General features: G+C 39.8%; 1 protein-coding gene across 1 annotated transcript in view; it reads right to left on the minus strand.

Annotated features, from left to right (window-relative positions):
• Window positions 1-23,356, minus strand: part of LOC133541584 (transient receptor potential cation channel subfamily M member 5-like) — a 109,053-nt gene that overhangs the window by 60,204 nt on the left and 25,493 nt on the right. Inside the window, exons 3-6 of the mRNA XM_061885072.1 lie at window positions 20,792-20,978; window positions 12,687-12,867; window positions 7,910-8,079; window positions 3,131-3,308 (exon numbers count right to left, since the gene is read on the minus strand). Coding sequence (XP_061741056.1) covers window positions 3,131-3,308; window positions 7,910-8,079; window positions 12,687-12,867; window positions 20,792-20,978 — 716 coding nt within the window. The remainder of the gene's footprint in view (window positions 1-3,130; window positions 3,309-7,909; window positions 8,080-12,686; window positions 12,868-20,791; window positions 20,979-23,356) is intronic.

Here is a 23,356-nt window from a genome sequence, read left to right on the forward strand (position 1 = left end):
TCAACTTGTCGTGGTATGTCCTCAGCGTTTTTCTATCCAGGTGAGAGGCATGATTTATGATCTACAATAAACTTCCAGGGAGCAAAGACGCGAGAAAACAGCCGACCACTCGATGAAGTATACATTACACAACAGCTTGTGATCAAAAGTTTGTCTGCGTTGGCGCTTACAATAACAATATCACTACTTGTTACGGCCACTCTGTCGTTCCAACGTTTCGAAAAAAATAAAAATAAGGATTGCACAGTAGCCTTGAGGAGGAGGTTTTATGACGCACTAAATTCCTAATAAGCACTCGCGGAGATACTTCCAGTTTCAAAATGTTAATTTATTTTCACAAACAAAAAATATTCACCGTGGTTGACTTTCTATATAATACAAATAAACTTATTTAGTGGTAAACAAACAATATCACTCCTCACTCCTTCAGTATGACAGACAGACAAAGGCTGCGCCCAGCTGTGCTGTCCTCCTAATTATAGGAGGAAGTTGCCCACCAGGAGGAGCGTGAGCAGCTGAAAACAATCAATCAATCATAATTCATCCAAAACATCCAATAAATAATCAACATTTTCATTGGAATTATTGAATTAGATTGTCAAAACAATAAATAAATAAATAATATAAATAGGCTCCAACACTACTATTCGGTTATTATTCAAGCCACGAAATCTAAACAGAGTATTGCTGCAGCTTTTCGGATGGTTATTTATTGAATTTCATGGGCGGAATAGAGGACCTACCTTTGTCTCTACGGTAAGCAGACTTATTTACGTTTATTAATATTTTGAATACATTTTAAAAAATTAATTCATTGTCATGTCTTTCATAATGATTGTGAAAAATAGGCCAAATTCCCCAAAAAAGTGCAGTTATGTTAAATTCCAGGTCAATTGGCAAAAGTCCAGTCCAAAGTCATCAAAATTGCGACTCAGTCTACACCTCTGTGTCTATCTATCAAAGCCATATTTAAATTAAATGCCCGCATTTTCTCAGTTCTGCGAAATAATCCAGGTTAATACTGTTGTGTGTAATGAAAAAAATATTATTTTAGTAATATTTTGTTAAAACCACAATTTTAGTTTAAATTAGGAGCGTAACGGTATTGTAGTTATCGCGGCATTAATATTTCAAAATCATCACAAAAATTCCGCGACGTCTGATGGTATGAAACAAAAACCTAATGAGTGTCGTGTTTTCTGCCCCTTTCGCATTGGCTGGTCTAAAAATAAACTAGGTCTGCTATAATCCACCGCGCAGCACAGGACCCTCAAGCAGGACCGGAAGATGGGAGTGTGGAACGCAGTAAAGGGGAGAGTGGCGTGGCGCAAAACGAGCGTCCCTGGTTCAATTCCCACCTAGTACCAACCTCGTCACGTCCGTTGTGTCCTGAGCAAGACACTTCACCCTTGCTCCTGATGTGTTCTGGTTTGCGCCTTGCATGGCAGCTCCCTCCATCAGTGTGTGAATGTGTGTGTGAATGGGTAAATGTGGAAGTAGTGTCAAAGCGCTTTGAGTACCTTGAAGGTAGAAAAGCGCTATACAAATACAACCCATTTATCATTTATTTATTTAAAAGTAGGAAGAGATAAGTGTGATCGAGTGGGTAAGAAGAATTGATTTAATAGATATTTCCTGTACATTTCTTTAAAGTCCATCCATAACATTTTAAGTTATGTCGCTAACAAACAAACAAACTCAGGCGAAAACATAACTTCTTTGGCATAGGTCTTCGTTTTATACACTGTGGCATTTTAAAGTAATTTTTTTCCATGATGATATCGTACCGTGATGATATCGTATTGTAAGATTTTTGATATCGTTACATGCCTAGTCTTAATGATTTTAGAATAGAATAGAATGCATTTTATTGTCACTATACACAGGTACAATGAGATTAAAAGCAACTCCGGTATCGGTGCGACAGACTACAAATATGCAAAACATAGAGGGAAAGAAAAGAAAACTAGTTCAAAGGGTGGTAAGGTGCACAGTCCAGTCCTGTTGTTTGAATATTAAATATTATACCATATACAGGTACATACATACAGAAGCATTCAGACTGTGGGTAGAAAGTACAAATTGCACGCAGAGAGGTAATAAACTATAAAATCAGTGCCTATGAGAGTTCACCGTGGGAATGGCTTCATAGTGGTTTCATCTCGTCAGCTGCCATTGCTTGGGTTTTGTCGGAGATAAGACACTTCTATGAACCTTTACGCATTCTTGGGGCTTGCTGCGGATATCTCTAGATCCCCACTTTCTCCAAAGCCAAAGACTGCTGTGATGTTGATCGATCACTAATTTATGTTGTACTTGTATTTAAGTCAGAAGGTTACTCTCCAAACGTTTTTTTTTTTATGATTGATGTCAACTGCCTTATTCAGTGCTTAACCAAAACATTCCTGGGTTTTGCTTTTATCGCAATCAGTCTTCTGCTTTTCTCTCTCACCCTCCCAGGAGACAGGACATTTTTGCCTAAACCCCTCCCTCGTCTCTTTGAAAGTGCTCTCACTTTACTCTCTCTCTTTCTTCTTTATTTCCTTAGCAGAATTAAACCATTCTTCTTCATAATACTATATAATTTGACTACTCAAATACTTAAAATTACCTTGGTTTCTTTTGGACATTTTCTTATGGATTAGGAAAAGTTTCAAAACACATGCTTTTATTTTGAAGCTTACTTTGCACTTAACAGGTTTTAATGCTTTGTATTACTGGCAACATAATGGAGTTAAAAATGATAATACTACAAACATAAGCAGTAACATGGACATAAGCAATTTTCATAGAAATACATTTAATGTCGACAAAAGCAGTTTACTGTATATGTGGACTAAAGAGTGCACTTCAGTAGTAATTAGAAATTGGTGGATCAGGACTTGATGGGTTGGACGGAGACGGGATACACTGAAACAGGTTTTACCAGGATACTGTTAAAACACGCCTAATGTGATGCATGTGACGCGTGACAAATATCTTGCATGTATTGATCCTTTCCTAGGTTAAAGCAATGTTTTTGCATGGGTCTCTCATGAGCTCCTATTAGTTCTTCAGGACTCCATTATGAACTGATGGTATTATGTGAGTTACCCAGTCAATAGTCACGTGAATCAAGTGTGGATCTTACCCAGAATGCCAGTGCGCTGGTGAGAGATATGACCTTCCAGACCTGCACGAAAGGCTGTCTCTCCTCCTCTTCGGCCGCTACTCCCATCATCCACCAGCAAGAAAGCTTGATGGTTGTTGTCCAGGAGACACGAGTCATGTGCCGTGTTCTGGACGTAGTAGCGAGCAGGGAAGCTTCCCTTTAAATGGATGACAGAATAGTTGGTCAGAAGTCAGGAGAGACAACCCAAACTAATTACGGTAGGAAGGGGATTCATATGGTTTACCTGACACATGAAACCTGACGAATTTGGGGAGTGCACTATCCACTTGAGCCGCCAGATGGCAGTAGAGTGTAGAATATTTTGAAATGTGTTTAATGGCAATTCCAACTTTGACCACAGCATCAGTTGCTATGTAGAGCGCCAGATGGCAGTAGAGTGTAGAATATTTTGAAATGTGTTTAGTGGCAATTCCAACTTTGACCACAGCGTCAGTTGCTATGTAGAGTGGTTCTTTCCATCATTTTCAGCAGACTGAATTGCAAGACTATTACTAGTACTTAATACTTCCTTACATGGAGCCATATAAAACCTTTCCTGACTGTATTACTTTAATAAAATTGTAGGAAAACAACTTTTCAAATTAATAGATCTCACTGATACCCGGAGCAAACTAAGTCAAGAACAAGGTGCTAGTAGGAGTGGTATCAATCCGATACCAAGAAAATATAGAGCCAATATTCTTGATACTGATACTTTTTGCTTAACATTTTTAATCATTGAATGATTTTGAGATTTGGAGTTTAATTTGTTGATCATAATTACAATCAGAACAAAACAAAAGGCAAAAGACAAAATAAAAAAGGGAACAGTTTAACTAGCTATAAATTGGAGCTGTTCTGATCAGGGTTTTATGGTGGCGATTCCTATACCGATCATCCATGAGTGAGTTCAACCAATACCGATTGCATGTATTGTACACATATTTCCAGACTGCATGAAAATAGAGAAAGTAACTTCACTCTAAAAAATGAAATGAATCAGGATTTTTTAATTATAGGCCGGTATCATTACTTTCACAGTTCTGGAGAAGTTATTTACAATTACACAGAATACATTTCTAAATGAATTTATGATTTTAAGTTCGAGCCAGGGTGGGCAACACGGTGGTAGAGGGTTTAGTGCGTCTGCCTCACAATACAAAGGTCCTGAGTAGTCTGGGGTTCAATCCCAGGCTCGGGATATTTCTGTGTGGAGTTTGCATGTTCTCCCCGTGACTGCGTGGGTTCCCTCCGAGTACTCCGGCTTCCTCCCACTTCCAAAGACATGCACCTGGGGATAGGTTGATTGGCAACACTAAATTGGCCCTAATGTGTGAATGTGAGTTTGAATGTTGTCTGTCTATCTGTGTTGGCCCTGCAATGAGGTGGCGATTTGTCCAGGGTGTCCGCCCGATTGTAGCTGAGATAGGCACCAGCTCCCCCCTCGACCCCAAAAGGGAATAAGCAGTAGAAAATGGATGGATGGAAGTTCCAGCCAATATGGGTTTCGACCTAATCATTCAACTGCTACAGCAATCATGGAATTAACTGAATAAATCAGCAATGCAATAGATAAAAAGCACTATTTAGTAAGCAAAATAAAAGCCACAACCACCATCAAAACCCTGCTGACCAAGGTTTACAGTTCCCCTCGGACCAAACATGAGCGCATGGAGAACACAGACAAATGGTCACCTACAAAGCTCAGTTCTAGCTCCAACACTCTTTAACCTCTACCCAGCACCGAATCCCGTAAATTAATCTACGCAGATAACATCTGTCTGGCATTCCAAGTACCATATTTCAATCATCTGGAACGGGTGCTCACTGAAGACTTCACTAAACTGGATCAGAACTTCACAACTTGGCATCTGAAACCAATCCCAGCAAAAACTGTTTCCAGTGTATTCACTCTCCACAATGCAAATGCTTCTAGAGAACTCAACATCTATCTGAGTGGGCTTGAATGTAATCATGCCCCTAATTCAACCTACCTTGGAGTGACCATTGACAGGACCCTATCCTTCAAGGAACATATACAAGAGATGGCGGATACCGTAAATTGATCGCATTCCTTCAGGCCAAAGACCAGGGTCTCTGTAAAAACCACACCCGTTGAGCAGCACAGTTGCCCCTGTAGAGTATGGTTTAGTCTCAGGAATCACAGCTGCCTACAGGCCCAGGCTCCATGTCTGGAACAACCTGCTCTGCAGCTCAACACAACCATGAGAACCATAACCAGAACGATTCGCACAACAGAACTCCCCTGGCTCCCTGTCCTATCAAACATTGCACCACCCAAAGGATGCTTCAACAGGTTGAAAACTCACCTCATCTACCAATCCACAATGACATCCTCAACCCGCCTACTGCTTGACTCCCATTCAGACACCCCATTTTGAAGAATTTACTTCACCATCCAATCAGCTTGGGAGAAATATCGGGCGTCCAAGGAGGTCCCCAATAAACATCTGGTGTCAGACCCTTCCCAACAGGTCCCTGGCAATGACCTCCCAAGGAGACAGTTGTCGACCATCATCAGATTCAGTACTGAACGTGACCCGTGCTTGGCCAGCCTTCACAGATGGGGCAGTAGAGAGGAGCAGACAACGTAACACATCATTGAAGCCTGCCCTCCCCAAAGACTGAGAGGCTGAATAGTCACCCTCCACACAGCAGAACAGGAGACCACAGCCTGGCTTAAGGAAAGACTTTACGTTCACTATAAAAATAAACAACATAGAGTCTTAAAATTGCAACATAATTTGCGAAGTACCTCAAGCATCCGTCATAGAACCTATACTTTTTCTTCTATACTGTATGTAAGTGAAATTGTGACTGTGTCTCGGTTACCGAGGCAACCATCATGTGGCCCGCCACGTCGTTTTCTTCGGTCCGTCACATTATTTTTAATATGACCAGCCACATAATTTTACGTGGCCCACAAGGAAATCTGTGTGGCCCGCCACATATTTTATGAAGCTTGCCACATCATTTATGTGGCCTACGAGAGCCTGGAAATTATAATGCACTTTAAGGCTAAATGTATTTGTTTTTTAAATTTTGACATAAAACATTACTATATGCAATTACATACGTTCTATATTTTAATATCATCTGTTATATTACCCTTTCGCTAAACTCTTATTGATCTACTTGTTAATTTCCTTCTAATAGCTGTTTATTTTTGCGCTGTAGCGGTTCTATCTATACTTCTTAAAGGGGAACTGCACTTTTTGGGGGAATTTTGCCTATCATTTACAATCATGATAACAGACAAGAAGACAAAAGTTTTAGGGGTTTTTTTGCATTCTAACATGTACAAATAGGCTTGTTAAAGGTAGCTAGCAGTGTAGCTAATCGGAACAATCAATTCAACTTCTAAATTGCTTTAAAAATGCATTGAAAAACCGCCTGCAATACTTCATTTACGTTTCATAACATGTATAATACCCAAACAGTAGCAAAATTGTTACTATAGGAGCGAACACCAAGGAACTATTTTTCTAGCATAGTAACACATCAGCGTGCTACGGTATTAGCCATAAAAGTTAACTACGGCAAGAGATAAGCTAGCTTCTACCTCAGCACGAAACGCGTTGGAGATTGTAATGCATAACACACTACGATAAGTCACCAATCTGTATTGACTGAAAAACATGAACAATCATATTAAAGTATCCGTAAAGTACTAGCCCACATTTCATACTTTGTTTGTACACAGCTAGCCAGACAGACTATGTACTGTAGTTGTACAAACACGCATGACGTGCTGCGTGTATCATGATTATATAGTGTGACTCACTCGATTGACAGTTGTCTGTTTGGTCCAGCTGGCCGGGGACATTTTTTCTGGTTTATTTGGGAAAGCACTCAATTTATTTCAAAATAGCGTGGCTTCATTTTCCACATTTTGCAGCTTCGAGCCACTTTCACTTCACTCTCTAGGCTTCCGAAGTATGAGCAATAATAATATGGACTGCTTGCTTTGCAAGCGTCCATTCACTGCTGCTTGCAGCATGTGAATGTGCGCTGCCAATGCAGCGGGCCTAAAGTTTTTAAAAGTTGACGTATGAGCAATAATAACATGGACAGCTTGCATTGCAAACATCCATTCACCACATGTGAATGGGCGATTGCATTGCAGTAGGCCCATAATAAAAGTTGAAGTATGAGCAATAATAATATGGGCTGCTTGCATTTCAGCAGGCCTATAATATTGTAAAAATGTGAACAAACAAAAAAACTAAGACAACTGAAAAACAAAAAAAATCCCTTGGTAGTTATCCTGTTTGGATCGATCCACCCACCCTCAGTTGTGAGGAGAACAAGACCATGGAATGCCCTCCATCCATCCATTTTCTACCGCTTATTTCCTTTTTTGGGATCGCGGGGGGCGCTGGCGCTTACTCAGCTACAATCGGGCGGAAGGCGTCGTACACCCTGGACAAGTCGTCACCTCATCGCAGGGCCAACACAGATAGACAGACAACATTCACACTCACATTCACACACTAGGGCCAATTTAGTGTTGCCAATCAACCTATCCCCAGGTGCATCTCTTTGGAAGTGGGAGGAAGCCGGAGTACCCGGAGGGAACCCACGCATTAACGGGGAGAACATGCACACGCCACACAGATAGATCCCGAGCCTGGGATTGAACCCAGGACTGCAGGACCTTCGTATTGTGAGGCAGATGCACTAACCCCTCTGCCACCGTGAAGCCCGTTCATGGAATGTACAGGGCTTAATGAGTACCTCTGCATTAACGAGCTGTTGTCTGTCGAAAACAATGCCCCAGGGTGCGATTCCCACGGCTATGACTTTCTTCTTGGAGAGCTTCGAAGCTGCAGCGCTGTGATCCCTCACCGCCTCGCCGACACAGCGAGCCACGCCTTCTCGTAGACCGCCCGTAAAGATCCAGGCCCCTGGGTGAGAGAGGGGGTGTGATTTTGATGGGTTTTTCAAAACATTAAGGATATACAGTAAATACCAAAATATAATATGTTGCAATTTCAAGTTTCTAACTCCTCAAAGAGGAACTTCACTTTTTTCCCTATGTAAGACAAGAACACATGTGGTTTACTTTTTTTTTAATGTATTCTAAGTCGTAAAATGTGGCAAGGACGAGGTGGCTAACAATGGAGATAATGGAAGTCCACTATTCAGCCCATAAAAAAACTGCCAACAATACTCCATTTACATCTTCTGACCTGAATACTACCCAAGTATTAGCGATATTGTTAATATAAATGCCAGTGCAGACAATCTTTTTAGCGGTGCCGTGATCACAGAGAGCTAACAAGCTTAGGCTACTATATTGACATATTGAGTTGGTGAATGTTAATTCATATTTCCAATTATAAATCATGCCTCCTGGTTGGTTACGGAGGCAAACTAAATCAAACCGTTATCTCTTGGGGCTCTGGTTCAATGTAACATTTACTCAACATTCGCTGTTACAAAAAATCCAATCATAAAAACTTGGGTTCAGTTCAAGCGCTATTTTGGTTTCCAGACTATTTCTAGTCTTGTACCCATCACTGCTAATCATGCTTTCCCTCCCTCTCTTGTCGATAGTGCCTTTTTAAGGTGGTCAAGTCTGGGGATCAACAACATTAAAGATGTATACATTGACTTTTGTAGAACTTAGTGCTAAATTTTCACTCCCTAATCAACACTTTTTTAGATTTCTGCAGATCCACAGTTTTGTTTGTAATACTTTCCCTTGGTTCCCAGAGTTACCGACTGACACAGTTTTAGATGCGTTTCTGACACTGCTTCCAACTTTAAAAAGGTTTTTTGATTGATACTTTTATTAGTAGATTGCACAGTTCAGTACATATTCCGTACAATTGACCACTAAATGGTAACACCCGAATAAGTTTTTCAACTTGTTTAAGTCGGGGTCCACGTTAATCAATTCATGGTAAACTATATGTATTTATAACCACATTTGTTTTTTACGCCCAGAGTCTCTAAATTCAAAAAGTCACTTTTGAAGGAGGATTAGGGGTGACCTAATCCTGATAACTGGACAGAGATCTTAAAGGCCTACTGAAACCCACTACTACCGACCACACAGTCTGATAGTTTATATATCAATGATGAAATCTTAACAAAGGAACACATGTCAATACGGACGGTTTAGTTTACTAAATAAAAATTTCAAATTTCCCGCGGAGTTTCCTGTTGAAAACGTCGCAGAATGATGACGCAATGATGACGCGTGTTTGTGACGTTATTGGTTGGAGGGGACATATTAGCTAAGCACCACTTACGGCTAAAAGTCGTCTCTTTTCATCGCGCAATTACACAATATTTTGGACATCTGTGTTGCTGAATCTTTTGCAATTTGTTCAATTAATAATGGAGAAGTCAAAGTAGAAAAATGTAGGTGGGAAGCTTTTAGCCTTTAGCCACACAAACACACGGTGTTTCCTTCTTTAAAATTCCCGGAGGTGAAGCTTTACTATGGATAGAGCGGTCAAGCGAACATGGATCACGACTACATGTCAACCGGCAGTTTTCGTTGAGAAAATTGTGGAAATAAGTCGCCTCTTACCGGAGATCAGCGGAGCCAGCGTCCTCCTGCTGCGTGACTTCTCTCAAAGACTCTGGCGTCAAAACACCCGTGGCCACACCCCTCCGACTTTAATTTAATACATATGTTTTGGTTCTGTTCGTCCCTAAACAGCTATTGGATGAAAATGTTTAACACTTTGTCTTTGGTCTTTCGCAAAAGGATTGAACCAAATCCTCTCAGTGGACTTGCATCATTCATTACTCTGTTACCTAGAAGAATCAATGTGTGAAATTCGAAGGCAACAGCACCTCCTTGCCAGACCCGCTGGATTAAAGATATTCTGTACTTTCTCAAACTAGAGAAGATTAGGCCAACATTGAATGGTTGTTCTGCAAACTTTCAAGAACTGTAGGGTGCTTATGTAGGAAAACACTGCCCTCCAAATTAACCTTGATTGAAACACAATTGAAATGTGGGTTGTTTATGAGCCTTTTGTATGTTTTTTATGTTGTATCTTTCTGGGGCTATTAAGGAATGCAGAGGTCTGTGGATTTATGTTGATATCCATCGATGTATGCTTTTTTGTTTTTTATTCGTTTTTCCTAATTTATTTATTTAAAAAAGTATCAATATTATTAGTATGATTGTTTAGTTGTTGTTACTTGTTGGGGGTGGGTGTAAAAAATGAAAAGCATGTGATGTGTTTGTCTGTTCCTGTCAATTATGCATCTTAAAAAACGATTAAAAAAATGCGGGGATTAAAAAAGTATTTCTGTTTTTTTTTTTAATTAAGAAAGCATGCCTCTCACCTGGATAGTACAAGGATGTGGCCATAAACCAAGAAGTTGGTCAACTTTGACATCTAACTTGAGATGGCAAGAAAGACACGATAAAACGCTAGTGTGCGGCACCCTTTTTTCCAAACTTGGGTGAGGATTATGATTAAAGATTAAACTAAATGCATTAACTAGTAGCCACGTTCAATACAGTGGTAATTAAAGTAGTCTAATGAGTAACAACTTGTAATACAAACAAAAACAAAAATTCCCACAAGAAAAACGTGGCTTGCCATTTTCAACCCCCGGCATTTTGTAGAAATATAATCAATTCATTATTAATGGGGTTTATTGTTATAGGTTACAAAATTTTGCTTTGTCATTTACAACACAAATCTGAGATGTTTTGTTCAAAAAGCTTAGCATATATTGACATAGTTTGTAACGCTTTTTAGCATCTTTTAATATACAAAATTAATAAAGTGGCCTCACATTCTTTTTTAGTGTGTGACCATCAATAGGGAAAGGCTTGGACCAATGTTCCTCTTAATTTTTCATGTGTCTGATCAAAACACACCAACTTCCTGAGCATTTCTTGGACTACATGTGACCACATGAGAAGTGCACACCAAACCATGAACCTTACCACAAACAAAACCATCATTAAAGCGTATCATTACACACCTGTTTACTCATTTTATCAATCCTAGGTAATTCTCATTAATAGGTGTGAGCTTTTTTAACACTGTGAGAAGTTTCAAACGCTACTAAAAGCTGTCAAACCACGAGCCACACCTACTTCATTACCCAACGTACTTTTCCATTTACCTGCCTTTGTTCTCCTTGCCTGCCACATCCACCCGGGCTTTACCTCGGCTCCCAAATCTAACTAACCCCTGCCTAAATACTTTGCCACTCCATGCTTTTACTTTGAAGTTTATTTTGCACTGAAACAGTAAGGCACCTGAACATGGACAACATTTATTCAATCGGATCCCCATTCGGATTAGAACGTTACCGTGTACATGGACCCTGAAAAGAATTATCTGAAAATGACATGCATTTGCCTGCATCACACCTTAAATCGGAACACTTTACTTTGACTTCGGAAAGGAGTTTTATCATTTGTGCAATGGCGTCATCTTTTGGACGAGTTTGCTCACTGCAGGTGCTAAATAAGCAGTAGACTTCCACTGTAAACGGACAAGGCTTTGTGCATTTCCTTGCCCACTGGGTGTGAGTTTTCCTTGCCCTTCCGAGGATGTCGTAGTCGTAGTGGTTTGTACAGTCCTTTGAGACATTTGTGATTTAGGGCTATAGAAATAAACATTGACTGATTGATTGATTCTGCTAACCCGACGTTGTTACAGTATTTATTTGTATATATTTTTTCCTTCTGTTCACTTCTTTTGTTTTACCTCTCTTTTTAAAATGGAACTGTTCTGTGCTTTGGCCCTGCGATGAGGTGGCGATTTGTCCAGAGTGTACACCCCCTTCCGCTCGATTGTAGCTGAGATGGGCACCCGCGCCCCCCGTGACCCCCAAAGTGGTAGAAAATGGATGGATTGATGTTTTGTGCTTTATATGTTGTGATTATGTACGGGTCTTCATGTTACAACATTCTGTGTATGTGTTTTTGGCTAGCAGTTAACAAATTATTTTATTGGTACATCGACACATGACACACCAGACCATACTTTTGTTTTTGCTAGTCTCGTTTTAAAGCAACAAACTCATCAGTATATAATGCTATGTCTGTACACGGTGACTGGGTGGGAGAGACAGCAGCAAGACGATCGCTTTATTCCGAGACGATTAAATTTAGTCTGACATTAAAGACGTGCGCAGTAAGGATCAATCTAACCCGAATTACGGAAAATATGTTTTAATGTGCTCCAATCCGAATGACTTTCGGCATGAAGAACCGGTCTCATGGAAAGAAATTTTGATCCGAACATGTGTGATCGGGTCACAATATTCCAAAGGGCATGTTTACACGAAGCATTTTTATCCCGGTTAGGCTTTTATTCCGATTAAAAGGGTGCAGTTGCCTGAATGCTGTGTAACTAGGCAGTATTTGTTGTTGTTGTATCAGACTGCTAAGTGTTTATAATAAAGTTAACCACACATGTCAACATAAATGTACCTATTTTTTTGTACAAGGGAGAATCTTGAGTCTCAAATTTGATGTTGACAAAAGCGGTTGGCCATGTATGTTGCACGGGACTCTTACCTGTACTCTGTGCAACTCGAACCAGCCCATTCCTCAGGACATCTCTCACCCATGTTTTGATCGTCTCACGTCCTTCGCCTCCCACCACTGACACCACCAAATTGGGTGAGGGCAATCGCCAGTGTGTGGTCAGCAGGGTGTAGATTTTTTGAGGTGGTGTGTCACATGATAACCGCAGAAACTACAAAAAGACCAAAACGATCATTTGGGTATCTTCGAAAACAAACGTGGAAGTGGTAAACAACAGTGCAGTGTTACAGTACTCAATCGATAATTTTTCTTTTTTTTTGATAACCAATTCCACTGTAAAGACCTTACATTTGTTTTAAAAGCCAGGATTTTACCTTTTAAATTAAAATGTCAGCCTTTTAGTATTAAAAAAAAGTGTGAACGCAGACCTAGGACCTGACCTACTAATTAGCGTGTGAAAATTAGGAAATTGCACGTACTATTAGTGGCCCTCTTGCCAGTGATCTACTAATACGATACACGCGCCTGTAGCTAGGTTGCAGCAGTATCCTATGTAATTAATAGAGTCCCTATTCTACCCAGTAGAAGTAGAAAGCACTTTATAACAAGTGCAAAGTGGCTGTGCCCATGGAGACAATCATTTCCTGCTGTAGTGGCTGCTGTAGGCAGGAGCTCTGTGCTCTTGCATCATCCTTTTGTGTTTCCCTCTTGTTTTCATGTGTTATTATATTTTTTTGCCTTTTGGTCCGGGACCCTTTGGGACTGTGTGACAAGGGGTGTCACTTTCGTGACCTCTGTGGTGCTTTTTTTGTGGACTTCTGGATCTGCCTCCCGGGAGCCTTTTGGCCATGGAGACCAGCTGCTGGGTCTCTGCTACACCGGAGTCGGTTTGGAGGGACTGGAGGAGATGCGGATGAGGGGACAGGGCTGCGGAGCTGGCACTGAGCGCTGGGACGGAGAGGCTTCGCGGTGTCTTGGCTGGGTGAGCAGGTGTCGGACACCTCAGTCTCCTTGGACGTCCATGCGGACTGGACACTGGCCGAGAGTGGAGTCGGCTGTCTTGGTTGCTTTGTTGGGTCTGCTCCTGTCTCTGGCCATCCTCCTTCCACCCCAGCGGACGATGGCGTGGAACACCGCAGAGGCCACCACAGTAGATATGTTTCTTTTACTTTTTATTCATAGCTGTATGTAGAAGTGTCTGGTTGTATCTGCTGCTTTAATGTCTTTAATGTCATATGTGTTCTTTGATGTTTGATGTTTCCCTGATGTGTACTATGGCTATGAGTTGTTGTTTTTTCCCCTTGGCCTCAGTCTGCACCCCCTCTCCAGGGCCCAGGCTAAGACTGATTTTTTTAATTTTATTTTAATCTTCAATTTTTTTCTCCCCCCCTTGTTTACCTGTATCTCATCTTTTTTTGTAAGGGGCGCTGGAAGCCGGCAGACCCGTCAGCGATCCTGTTCTGTCTCCCTTTAATGTTTGTCTGATCTTGAATGGGATTGTGCTGAAAATTGTAATTTTCCTGAAGGAACTCTCCTGACGGAATGAATAAAGTACTATCTAATCTAATCTATCTAATATCTATGACATCGTGCTCCGACCTGTGCTGTTTTGCCATGTTGCGGAACATGCAGCACACAACTATATTCTCTGACATTTGTTCTAGGCAATAAAGAAAGGGCAATCTATTAGGGGTGTCCAAAAAAAATTCTGGATGAATTTCGATTTTTATTTATGAATATTCTTAATTGATTCCCCAAATTTTTTTTTTAATCTGTCCTGTCCAGCCACTCAGGAAAATCCTATCTTTATATCTTAGAAAAGACAAGTGTTGGATACTTCTCTGGTTGCCTTATTTGTATTTGGCTTTATTAAATGTTTGGGTAGAATTTTTTTAAGCAAAACCATTTTTCTTTTAATCAATATAAAATTTAAATCAGAGCCGTTTATCTATTTTATGAAGAAATGTAGTTAATCATTGAACTTGCACCCAATATTATTCAAAAAAAGTATTGATTTTGAAACGAGTAGCGTTTTGAATCGAGAATTGATTCCTAAATAAATCGTTACCCCCCAAAAATCTAATCGAATCATGTGGTCCCAAGATTCGCAGCTTTACAATCTATTCTACAAAACTCAAGAAAGTCAGAGTTGCCTGATTTGCTAAGGGTTTGCTTGTGTTGTGTTTTCCTCCAGTCGTGGGCGGAGCCTCTCTCTTACCCCTTCGGGTGTTTAGCAATTTGGCCTTTTTAAGCCCTGCTCACCACCACAGCCAGTGCCAGTTATTGACTATGATTTACTCTGCTGCAAGGACGTTTCCACTCGCTTGGCTCCATTAGGATCACCTCAGCCAACACTTACCTCTTGTGGCATCATCCTGGTACAGTTGTGTAGCTTATTCTTCACTCCATTTGAGTGTGCCTTTTGTTTATTCCCACTACTTATTGGTATTATTCATTAACAATAATGCTATTTCTATTGGTATTTTTATTGCTCCAATTGTAGTGCAGTAATGCTCATTGTCATTTCTGTGTTATTAATATTTACTTCACCAACTGTGTCTTTACAAAAATCCTATTTGTACATATTGTATTTGCCAATGCTATTCTGTTTTTGTTGTTGTTGTGATTGTTGTCTTACTTCCTCTTGTCCCCGGTATGTCCCCATCTATTCCTTTTTTTCTCTTTCTATCCCCACCTGCTCCAGTCCGGCTGCACCAAACATTAATATAAATCCATTCACTAAAGTCAAATACAAATAAGACATCGCCTCATTCTCACAGCCCTTTGTGCGTAACTGTGCCAGTTTGCGCATACCTCTCAACCCTGCTCTATATAGACTCAAAAACAGACTAAATGATTATATTTGCATCTTCTCATCCGGGTATTGTGGATATTCTAATAATAGGCATATATTCTGCATATAAATAAATATAGACACGATGAAAGGATTCTGCTTGCTATTTTTCTCAATTAAGAGACGCAATCCTCAGCCCACAAGCTTCAGAGATCAGCTTTGCGCGCGCTATCAAGTTTGCACTTTATTTAGAACACGCAAACCTACTGTTATTCTCAAACTGTGGTCCACGTACCACAAGTAGTACGCAGGCTCTCGCTAGACGTACACCAAAAAAAGCCTATGATTAAAGTACAGTGTTTTATTTTCCTATCTTTAAACATAGTGTTACTGGTCAAACTGTGTGTAATGTTACAGTGGCAAAAAATATTGAATATACTTGTTAAATAAAACGGTCTACTACACTACTGTTTTTTAATGTTGGTCATTATGGTGGTACTTGGAGAGAGAAGTGTTTTCAGGGGTGGTACTTGGTGAAACAGATTTGAGAACCACTGCTTTAGTAGATCAGTCCCTTATCTCTGGACCACAGTCCTCATGTATAATTTTATACACACTGTACGCTACCTTTATATGCACACAATATTTTTGTAATAATCCGGATGTTCTTTATACTTTCAAAACTTCTGAGAAACACCTTTTCAGATGCCAATTCACAATCAAAGTCATTTTCAAGGTAGCAAAAACCATGGCACATGCCTGTGTGAATCTGAAAATTGGGTCATATACCTAATATGCTCATGTATCACAAAGGATTGTGGGATTTGTTATTCATAGTATTATTATTTGTAAAAGAAAATGTATTCGAGAATTGTTATAGCTGCTTTATAATTAAGTTAGTTTTAAACGAGAAAAGCAATAGTAAAAATGTCCAGAATCCAGACGGTGATGCGGATCAGCCCCAAAATGTAATCGTTCGAAACTCTCCCCATAACCTTTTGAGCCATCGACAGCGGAATGAAAAAAAGTGTGTGAGGCCATCTGGCATACATACAGTAGGGTTATCCCGATACCAATATTTTGGTACCGGTACCAAAATGTGTTTCAATAGTTTTCAAAATAAAGGGGGCCACAAAAAAACAACAAATCTTACGATACATTCAACATAAGTTTGTTATTGCAATCAAAGAACAATGTTGACATGAAATGAAATAGTGAACATACTAGACCAGTGGTCCCCAACCTTTTTGTATCCGCGGACCGGTCAACGCTTAATAATTTGTCCCGCGGCCCGGGGGGAGGGGGGTGTCCTTTTTTTTTTTTTTTTTCCTTCTTTGTCATGAAAAAGGGACGTTTTTGTCATGAAAAAGGGAGGTTTTTGTGGTTGGTGCACTAATTGTAAGTGTATATTGTGTTTTTTATGTTAATATAATAAAACAAAAATAAAAAAATTCCTTTTTTTTTTTTTTTTTTAATAAAAAATTCTTCTGCGGCCCGGTGGTTGGGGACCACTGTACTAGACAACCTCTCTTTTAGTAGTAAGTAAGCAAACAAAGGCTCCTAATTTACAGTATCTGGTTGACGTATGCAGTAACATATTGTGTCATTTTCCATTCTATTATTAATCTACAAGGGATGGCGTGGCGCAGTGGAAGAGTGGCTGTGCGCAACCCGAGGGTTCCTGGTTCAATTCCCACCTAGTACCAACCTCGTCACGTCCGTTGTGTCCTGAGCAAGACACTTCACCCTTGCTCCTGATGGGTGCTGGTTAGCGCCTTGCATGGCAACTCCCTCCATCAGTGTGTGAATGTATGTGTGAATGGGTAAATGTGGAAATAGTGTCAAAGCGCTTTGAGTACCTTGAAGGTAGAAAAGCGCTATACAAGTACAACCCATTTATCATTTATTTACTTGTTAATTTACTGTTAATATCTGCTTACTTTCTGTTTTAACATGTCATATCTACACTTCGGTTAAAATGTAATTATCACCAAAAACTTACACCTGGGCATAGGTTGACTGGAAACACTAAATTGTCCCTAGTGTGTGAATGTGAGTGTGATTATTGTCTGTCTATCTGTGTTGGCCCTGCCATGAGGTGGCGACTTGTCCAGGGTGTACCCCGCCTTCCGCTCAAATGCAGCTGAGAGAAGCTCTAGCACCCCCCGCGACCCCGAACGAGACAAGCGGTAATAAATAGATGGATGGACTTATTCTTCTATTAATTGGATAAGTTTTGGGTGATACTACAAATTCTGGTATAAATCTAATAATAAGTAGTTACAGGATCATACATTGGTCATAATTAAAGTTCTCATGTGTCCAGGGACATATTGTCTGACCTTATAAACAATAAAAAATGAAAAAAATGTTGTGATAATACAAACTATCCTTGTAGTATCGACTGTATACGGCTCTTGTACTTGGTATCCTTACAGTCGATGTCTGTGTAGATCCACCCATGGCATTTGTTTACATTGAAGAGCGCTAGCTTGCTATTAGCTGTTAGCTCTTGTATCTTCCTACGGTGTGTAGTCAAGCATGTTTAGCTATTCCCCGTCCTGCAGGGATGATACTTGTAAGAAGCACACTTTATTTGTCGCCATGGAGGCAAGGATTAGTGATTTAGAAATAGCTAAAACACTGCTGACTGCGGACGGACGTTATCCGCTAGCTAGCTATGTTTTAAAGTACTTCTTGTAGAGCGGCGCTTCAGTGTTTACAGCTTTATCTTTTTTGTAAGTTTTTAAGCCAAAATGCGTCCATTTTCCCTTTTCTGTTTCCACACTGTGTCTGCTTGAAAGTACTCCGTGCGTGTGCATTGCCTAGCATGCGCCTCTGCTCGTTTTACCAGCACCGTCATATCCGGAGGGGGAAAAAAAAAGTACCGGTATTTTTCAGAAGTTTTTCATTTATTAGTACCACGTTAATTTTAGTACCGGTATAGACTTAGACCTAGACCATATCGAACAACTCTAACACAAACACACAGAAATGTTAACGTAAGGTAACGCAAATGTAATCAGTTGTTTCTTAACCCATTTCGGACATTTCCTGAAAGTCTCATGAAAATCCGCAAAAAAAATGTTGAGTTATGTTTCTAACTATTTAACTAACTGTGAAACCAACAGCAACTATTGCATAACTTTGTGGCAGAAGTAAAAGGCCTTGAAGCCGTTTACACAAAAGAAAAGCAGTTTTTTATTTTGTTCCCTTTGTCTACCCAAAATGACTCCAACCATGACCTTAAAACCAAGGTAAGTACTGAAATGTGATAATGCCGTACGGTTACACCCTTATTACACTTGCACAATTTCAGCCTTCTGCAACGGTGGTTCTCAAAATGTTTTCACTACGTACCACTTCAGAAAAGACTTGGCTCTCCAAATACCACCATAATGACCAACATTAAAATACAGAAGCGTAGTATGCCTAAGTATTCATTAAAAACGTGGCAGAAGTTTTATTTGACAAGTTTATTTTATATTTTTGGCCATTGTAACATTACACACAGTTTGAACAGTAACACTGTGTTTGAATACAAGAAATAAAAACACTGTACTTAAATAATGAATAAAATAAAATTAATTGCACACAAAAGTGTGGGATACCCCAAATGGAACCTGCGTACCACTACAGCTTAGTCAGTGTTCTACAATAACCAGAAGTTAAAGTTTGCACCGGAGGCTAATGTATTGTCCTCAGGTGTGAATAGATACAGTCGTGGTCAAAAGTTTACATACACTTGTAAAGAACATAATGTCCTGGCTGTTTTGAGTTTCCAATCATTTCTACAACTCTTATGTTTTTGTGATAGAGTGATTGGAGCACATACTTGTTGGTCACAAAAAAACATTCATGAATTCTGGTTCTTTTATTCATTTATTATGGGTCTACTGAAACTGTGACCAAATCTGCTGGGTCAAAAGTATACATACAGCAATGTTAATATTTGGTTACATGTCCCTTGGCAAGTTTCACTGCAATAAGTCGCTTTCGGTAGCCATCCACAAGCTTCTGGCAAGCTTCTGGTTGAATTTTTGACCACTCCTCTTGACAAAATTGGTGCAGTTCAGCTACATTTGTTGGTTTTCTGACCTGGACTTGTTTCTTCAGCATTCTCCACACATTTAAGTCAGGACTTTGGGAAGGCCATTCCAAAACCTTAATTCTAGCCTGATTTAGCCATTCCTTTACCACTTTTGACGTGTGTTTGGGGTCATTGTCCTGTTGAAACATCCAACTGCATCCAAGACCCAACTTCCAGGCTAATGATTTTAGGTTGTCCTGAAGAATTTGGAGGTAATCCTCCTTTTTCATTGTCCCATTTTCTCTCTGTAAAGCACAGTTCCATTGGCAGCAAAACAAGCCCGGAGCATAATACTACTACCACCATGCTTGACGGTAGGACTGGTGTTCCTGGGATTAAAGGCCTCACCTTTTATCCTCCAAATATGTTGCTGGGTATTATGGCCAAACAGCTCAATTATAGTTTCATCTGACCACAGAACTTTCCTCCAGAAGGTCTTATCTTTGTCCATGAGATGTTAGTTGAAACAAAAATTGAGCCATTTGGCCACAATACACAGCAATATGTTTGGAGGACAAAAAGTGAGGCCTTTATTCCCAGGAACAATAGAATGGCCTTCCCAAAATCCTGATTTAAACGTGTGGACACGAAGAAACAAGTCAATCTCAGAAAACCAACACATTCAGCTGAACTGCATTTTGTGAAGAGGATTGGTTAAAAATTCAACCATAAACTTGTGAGTGGCTACCAAAAGCGCCTTATTGCAGTGGGAGGGGGACATGTAACTCAATATTAACATTGCTGTATGTATACTTTTGAAACAGCAGATTTGGTCACATTTTCAGTAGACCCATAATAAATTCATTAAAGAACCAAACTTCATGAATGTTTTTAGTGACCAACATGTATGTGCTCCAATCACTCTGTCACATTACTGTAGAAATTATTGGAAACTCAAGACAATCATGAAAATATGTTCTTTACAAGTGCATATAAACTGTTGACCACAACTGTACATTTCGGAATAAAATGTTAATCCCCAAATGTAAAACTACAAAAAATAGAATGCTGACTTAGTAACTTTCCTTGAAAGTGTTCATACTGTAGATACTCTAGCCATAAGTGTGTAGACACATGCAACAGCCATTGCAAACATGCTTTGAGAACCAGCTTGCTGGCAAACAATAGCCGATCGAGTTGCTGTGTCAAGGTTGGGCTTGCCATGTGGGCGTGGTTTAAAGTCCTGCTTCTTGCTCCTTGAAATGTGACTGCAGAGCCGCATGCTTGTGTGAGAGTGTGCTAAGGACTCACATAACTGTGCCTGCAACTGGCGCCAGCAAACTCGAGCTCTCCGAAGGCATCGGTGGGACACTCTGTGGTGTGCTTGCTACTGTCCCACAGGTGGACAGCATCCGGGGACTCCTCGGTCTCTTCTTTCTCCTCAGGGAAAGTGTTATGCAAGTTCCGCACGCCACCACAAAGACACAGCTCTCCATCACTGACAAAACACACACACAAGGATTGTCATCCCACGATTTTGAATGTCTCTGTTCCATTGCCAACCTTGTCTCTTCATTATTAGGTAAAAACGCTAATGAAGTGTAAACCCTATAAGATAGGATCGTTCATCAACTAAAAAGTATGTTTCATACATCTTTGAGTTTTTCTCTGGGTGGGCGATGAGGCAAACTTTGTAAAGTAAATACAGGGCCACCACTAACGATACTGATGTTTGTTACGTCTCGTCTTGATTACTGTAACGTGTTATTTTTGGGCCTCCCTATGTCTAGCATTAAAAGATTACAGTTGGTACGAAATGCGGCTGCTAGACTTTTGACAAGAACAAGAAAGTTTGATCATATTGCGCCTATACTGGCTCACCTGCACTGGCTTCCTGTGCACTTAAGATGTGACTTTAAAGGTTTTACTACTTACGTATAGGGATGATGTTTGATAAGAAATTATCAAGTTTGAGCCCATTATCAAATACTCTCATCGAACCGATTCCTTATCGATTCTCTTATCGAATCCAGATAGGTTGTTGTATATGAAGAAAAACACAATATTTGTTTTAACAAAAGCTCACTTTTATTTTATAAGAAAAAAGTTAAATAAATATTGACTGTTACCCATCTAAAAAAATATATGACTGTTGTTACCCAAAGTATATTAAGTGGGATTTTTCAGAAAAAAATATATATACAGTAACACAAAAACAACCTGTGTCTGTGATCACTTTAGGTGTAAAAATAATAATATAGTGTTAAATAAAACCAGTCCTTTGGGCACAAAACTGAAAATAATACCGCTCTCCTAAAAGTGAGCTTCTGCTGCTATTGGAACATACCAACTACACACACTATGACACTAAGAACACCACTGTCATCAATCAACAATTATTTCCCCCTTACATGAGAGCGAAGCCTGGCAATAATTGCATAATGCCTGTTCTGCCCTCACTATACGTGTTGAGGTTATACAGCATGGCAGACAGCTAACAAACAATCCAAAGCAGATTAATCCATTTAGGCTCTTTATTGTTGTTGATCTTGCTTTGTCTTTTCCTATCTTTACTTTTATCTTGCACTTTTTTTTAAACTGAAATACACACAATAACACATGTATAAGCTATGTGATTCAATTAACATACTGAAATGTAATACATAATATGTAAATATTAGCTTCACACAAATATACATTACTATCATCAAACAAATACTTCTGAGTGTTGAAACTATTTCGATGGTGGATATATATGACTGGCAGCCATCTTAAGTCCTCAAAACATCCATTGAAATAGTGCATAAAAATCGTTTTTCAATAAACATCTTAGTATCAAATTTAAACAGTTTACACCTTAATATTGAGTTACATAAACAAGTTAAACAGTTTACTTACAGACTTATCTTTTCCAAGGCTTGTAAGAGTTAACACAACTTGTCTACTTCTCAATTGTCTCTACCCGGAAGTGCCCAGACTAATGACGCGTAGTATTTTCATATCGCCACAAGGTGTCAGTAAGAGTCTACAATCAAATGGGCATAACATTGCAGGTTCCACAGGGCATTTCCTGTACGTGGGAAGGGATTCGTCCCTAAGGATTCGAATAAATAACCAACTATTTTTCTTTACTATAGTGCAGGGTTTTTCAACCTTTTTTGAGCCGAGGCACATTTTTTGCGTTGAAAAAATACAGAGGCACACCACCAGCAGAAATCATTAAAAAACAAAACTCAGTTGACAGTAAAAAATTGTTGTCGCAATTGTTGGATATGACTTTAAAGCATAACCAATTATGTATCACTATAGATCTTGTCTCAAAGTAGGTGTACTGTCACCACCTGTCACATCACACCCTGACCTATTTTGACTTTTTTGCTGTTTTCGTGTTGTCTTGCGCTCCTATTTTGCTGGCTTTTTGTCTTTTTTTGGTATTTTCCTGTAGCAGTTTCATGTCTTCCTTTGACCGATATTTCCCGCATCTACCTTGTCTTGGCAATCAAGAATATTTATGTTGTTTATATCCTTCTTTGTGGGGACATTGTTGATAGTCATGTCATGTTCGGATGTACATTGTGGAGGCCATCTTTGCGCTGCAGTAAGTCTTTGCTCCACAGTTAGTCTTTGCTGTCGTCCAGCATTCAGTTTTTTTTACTTTGTAGCCAGTTCTTTTTTTGTTTCGTTCTGCATAGCCTTCCCTAAGCTTCAATGCCTTTTCTTAAGGGCACTCGCTTTTTGAATATTTTTGGTTTAAGCAATAGACACCTTTTTACCTGCACGCTGCCTCCCGCTGTTTCCCACGTCTACAAAGTAATTAGCTACCTGCTGCAACCTACTGAGATGGAAGCGTATTACACGGTTACTCTGCCGAGCTCT

This window comes from Nerophis ophidion, linkage group LG23 (assembly GCF_033978795.1).
Source record: "Nerophis ophidion isolate RoL-2023_Sa linkage group LG23, RoL_Noph_v1.0, whole genome shotgun sequence".
Classification (NCBI taxonomy): Eukaryota; Metazoa; Chordata; class Actinopteri; order Syngnathiformes; family Syngnathidae; genus Nerophis; species Nerophis ophidion.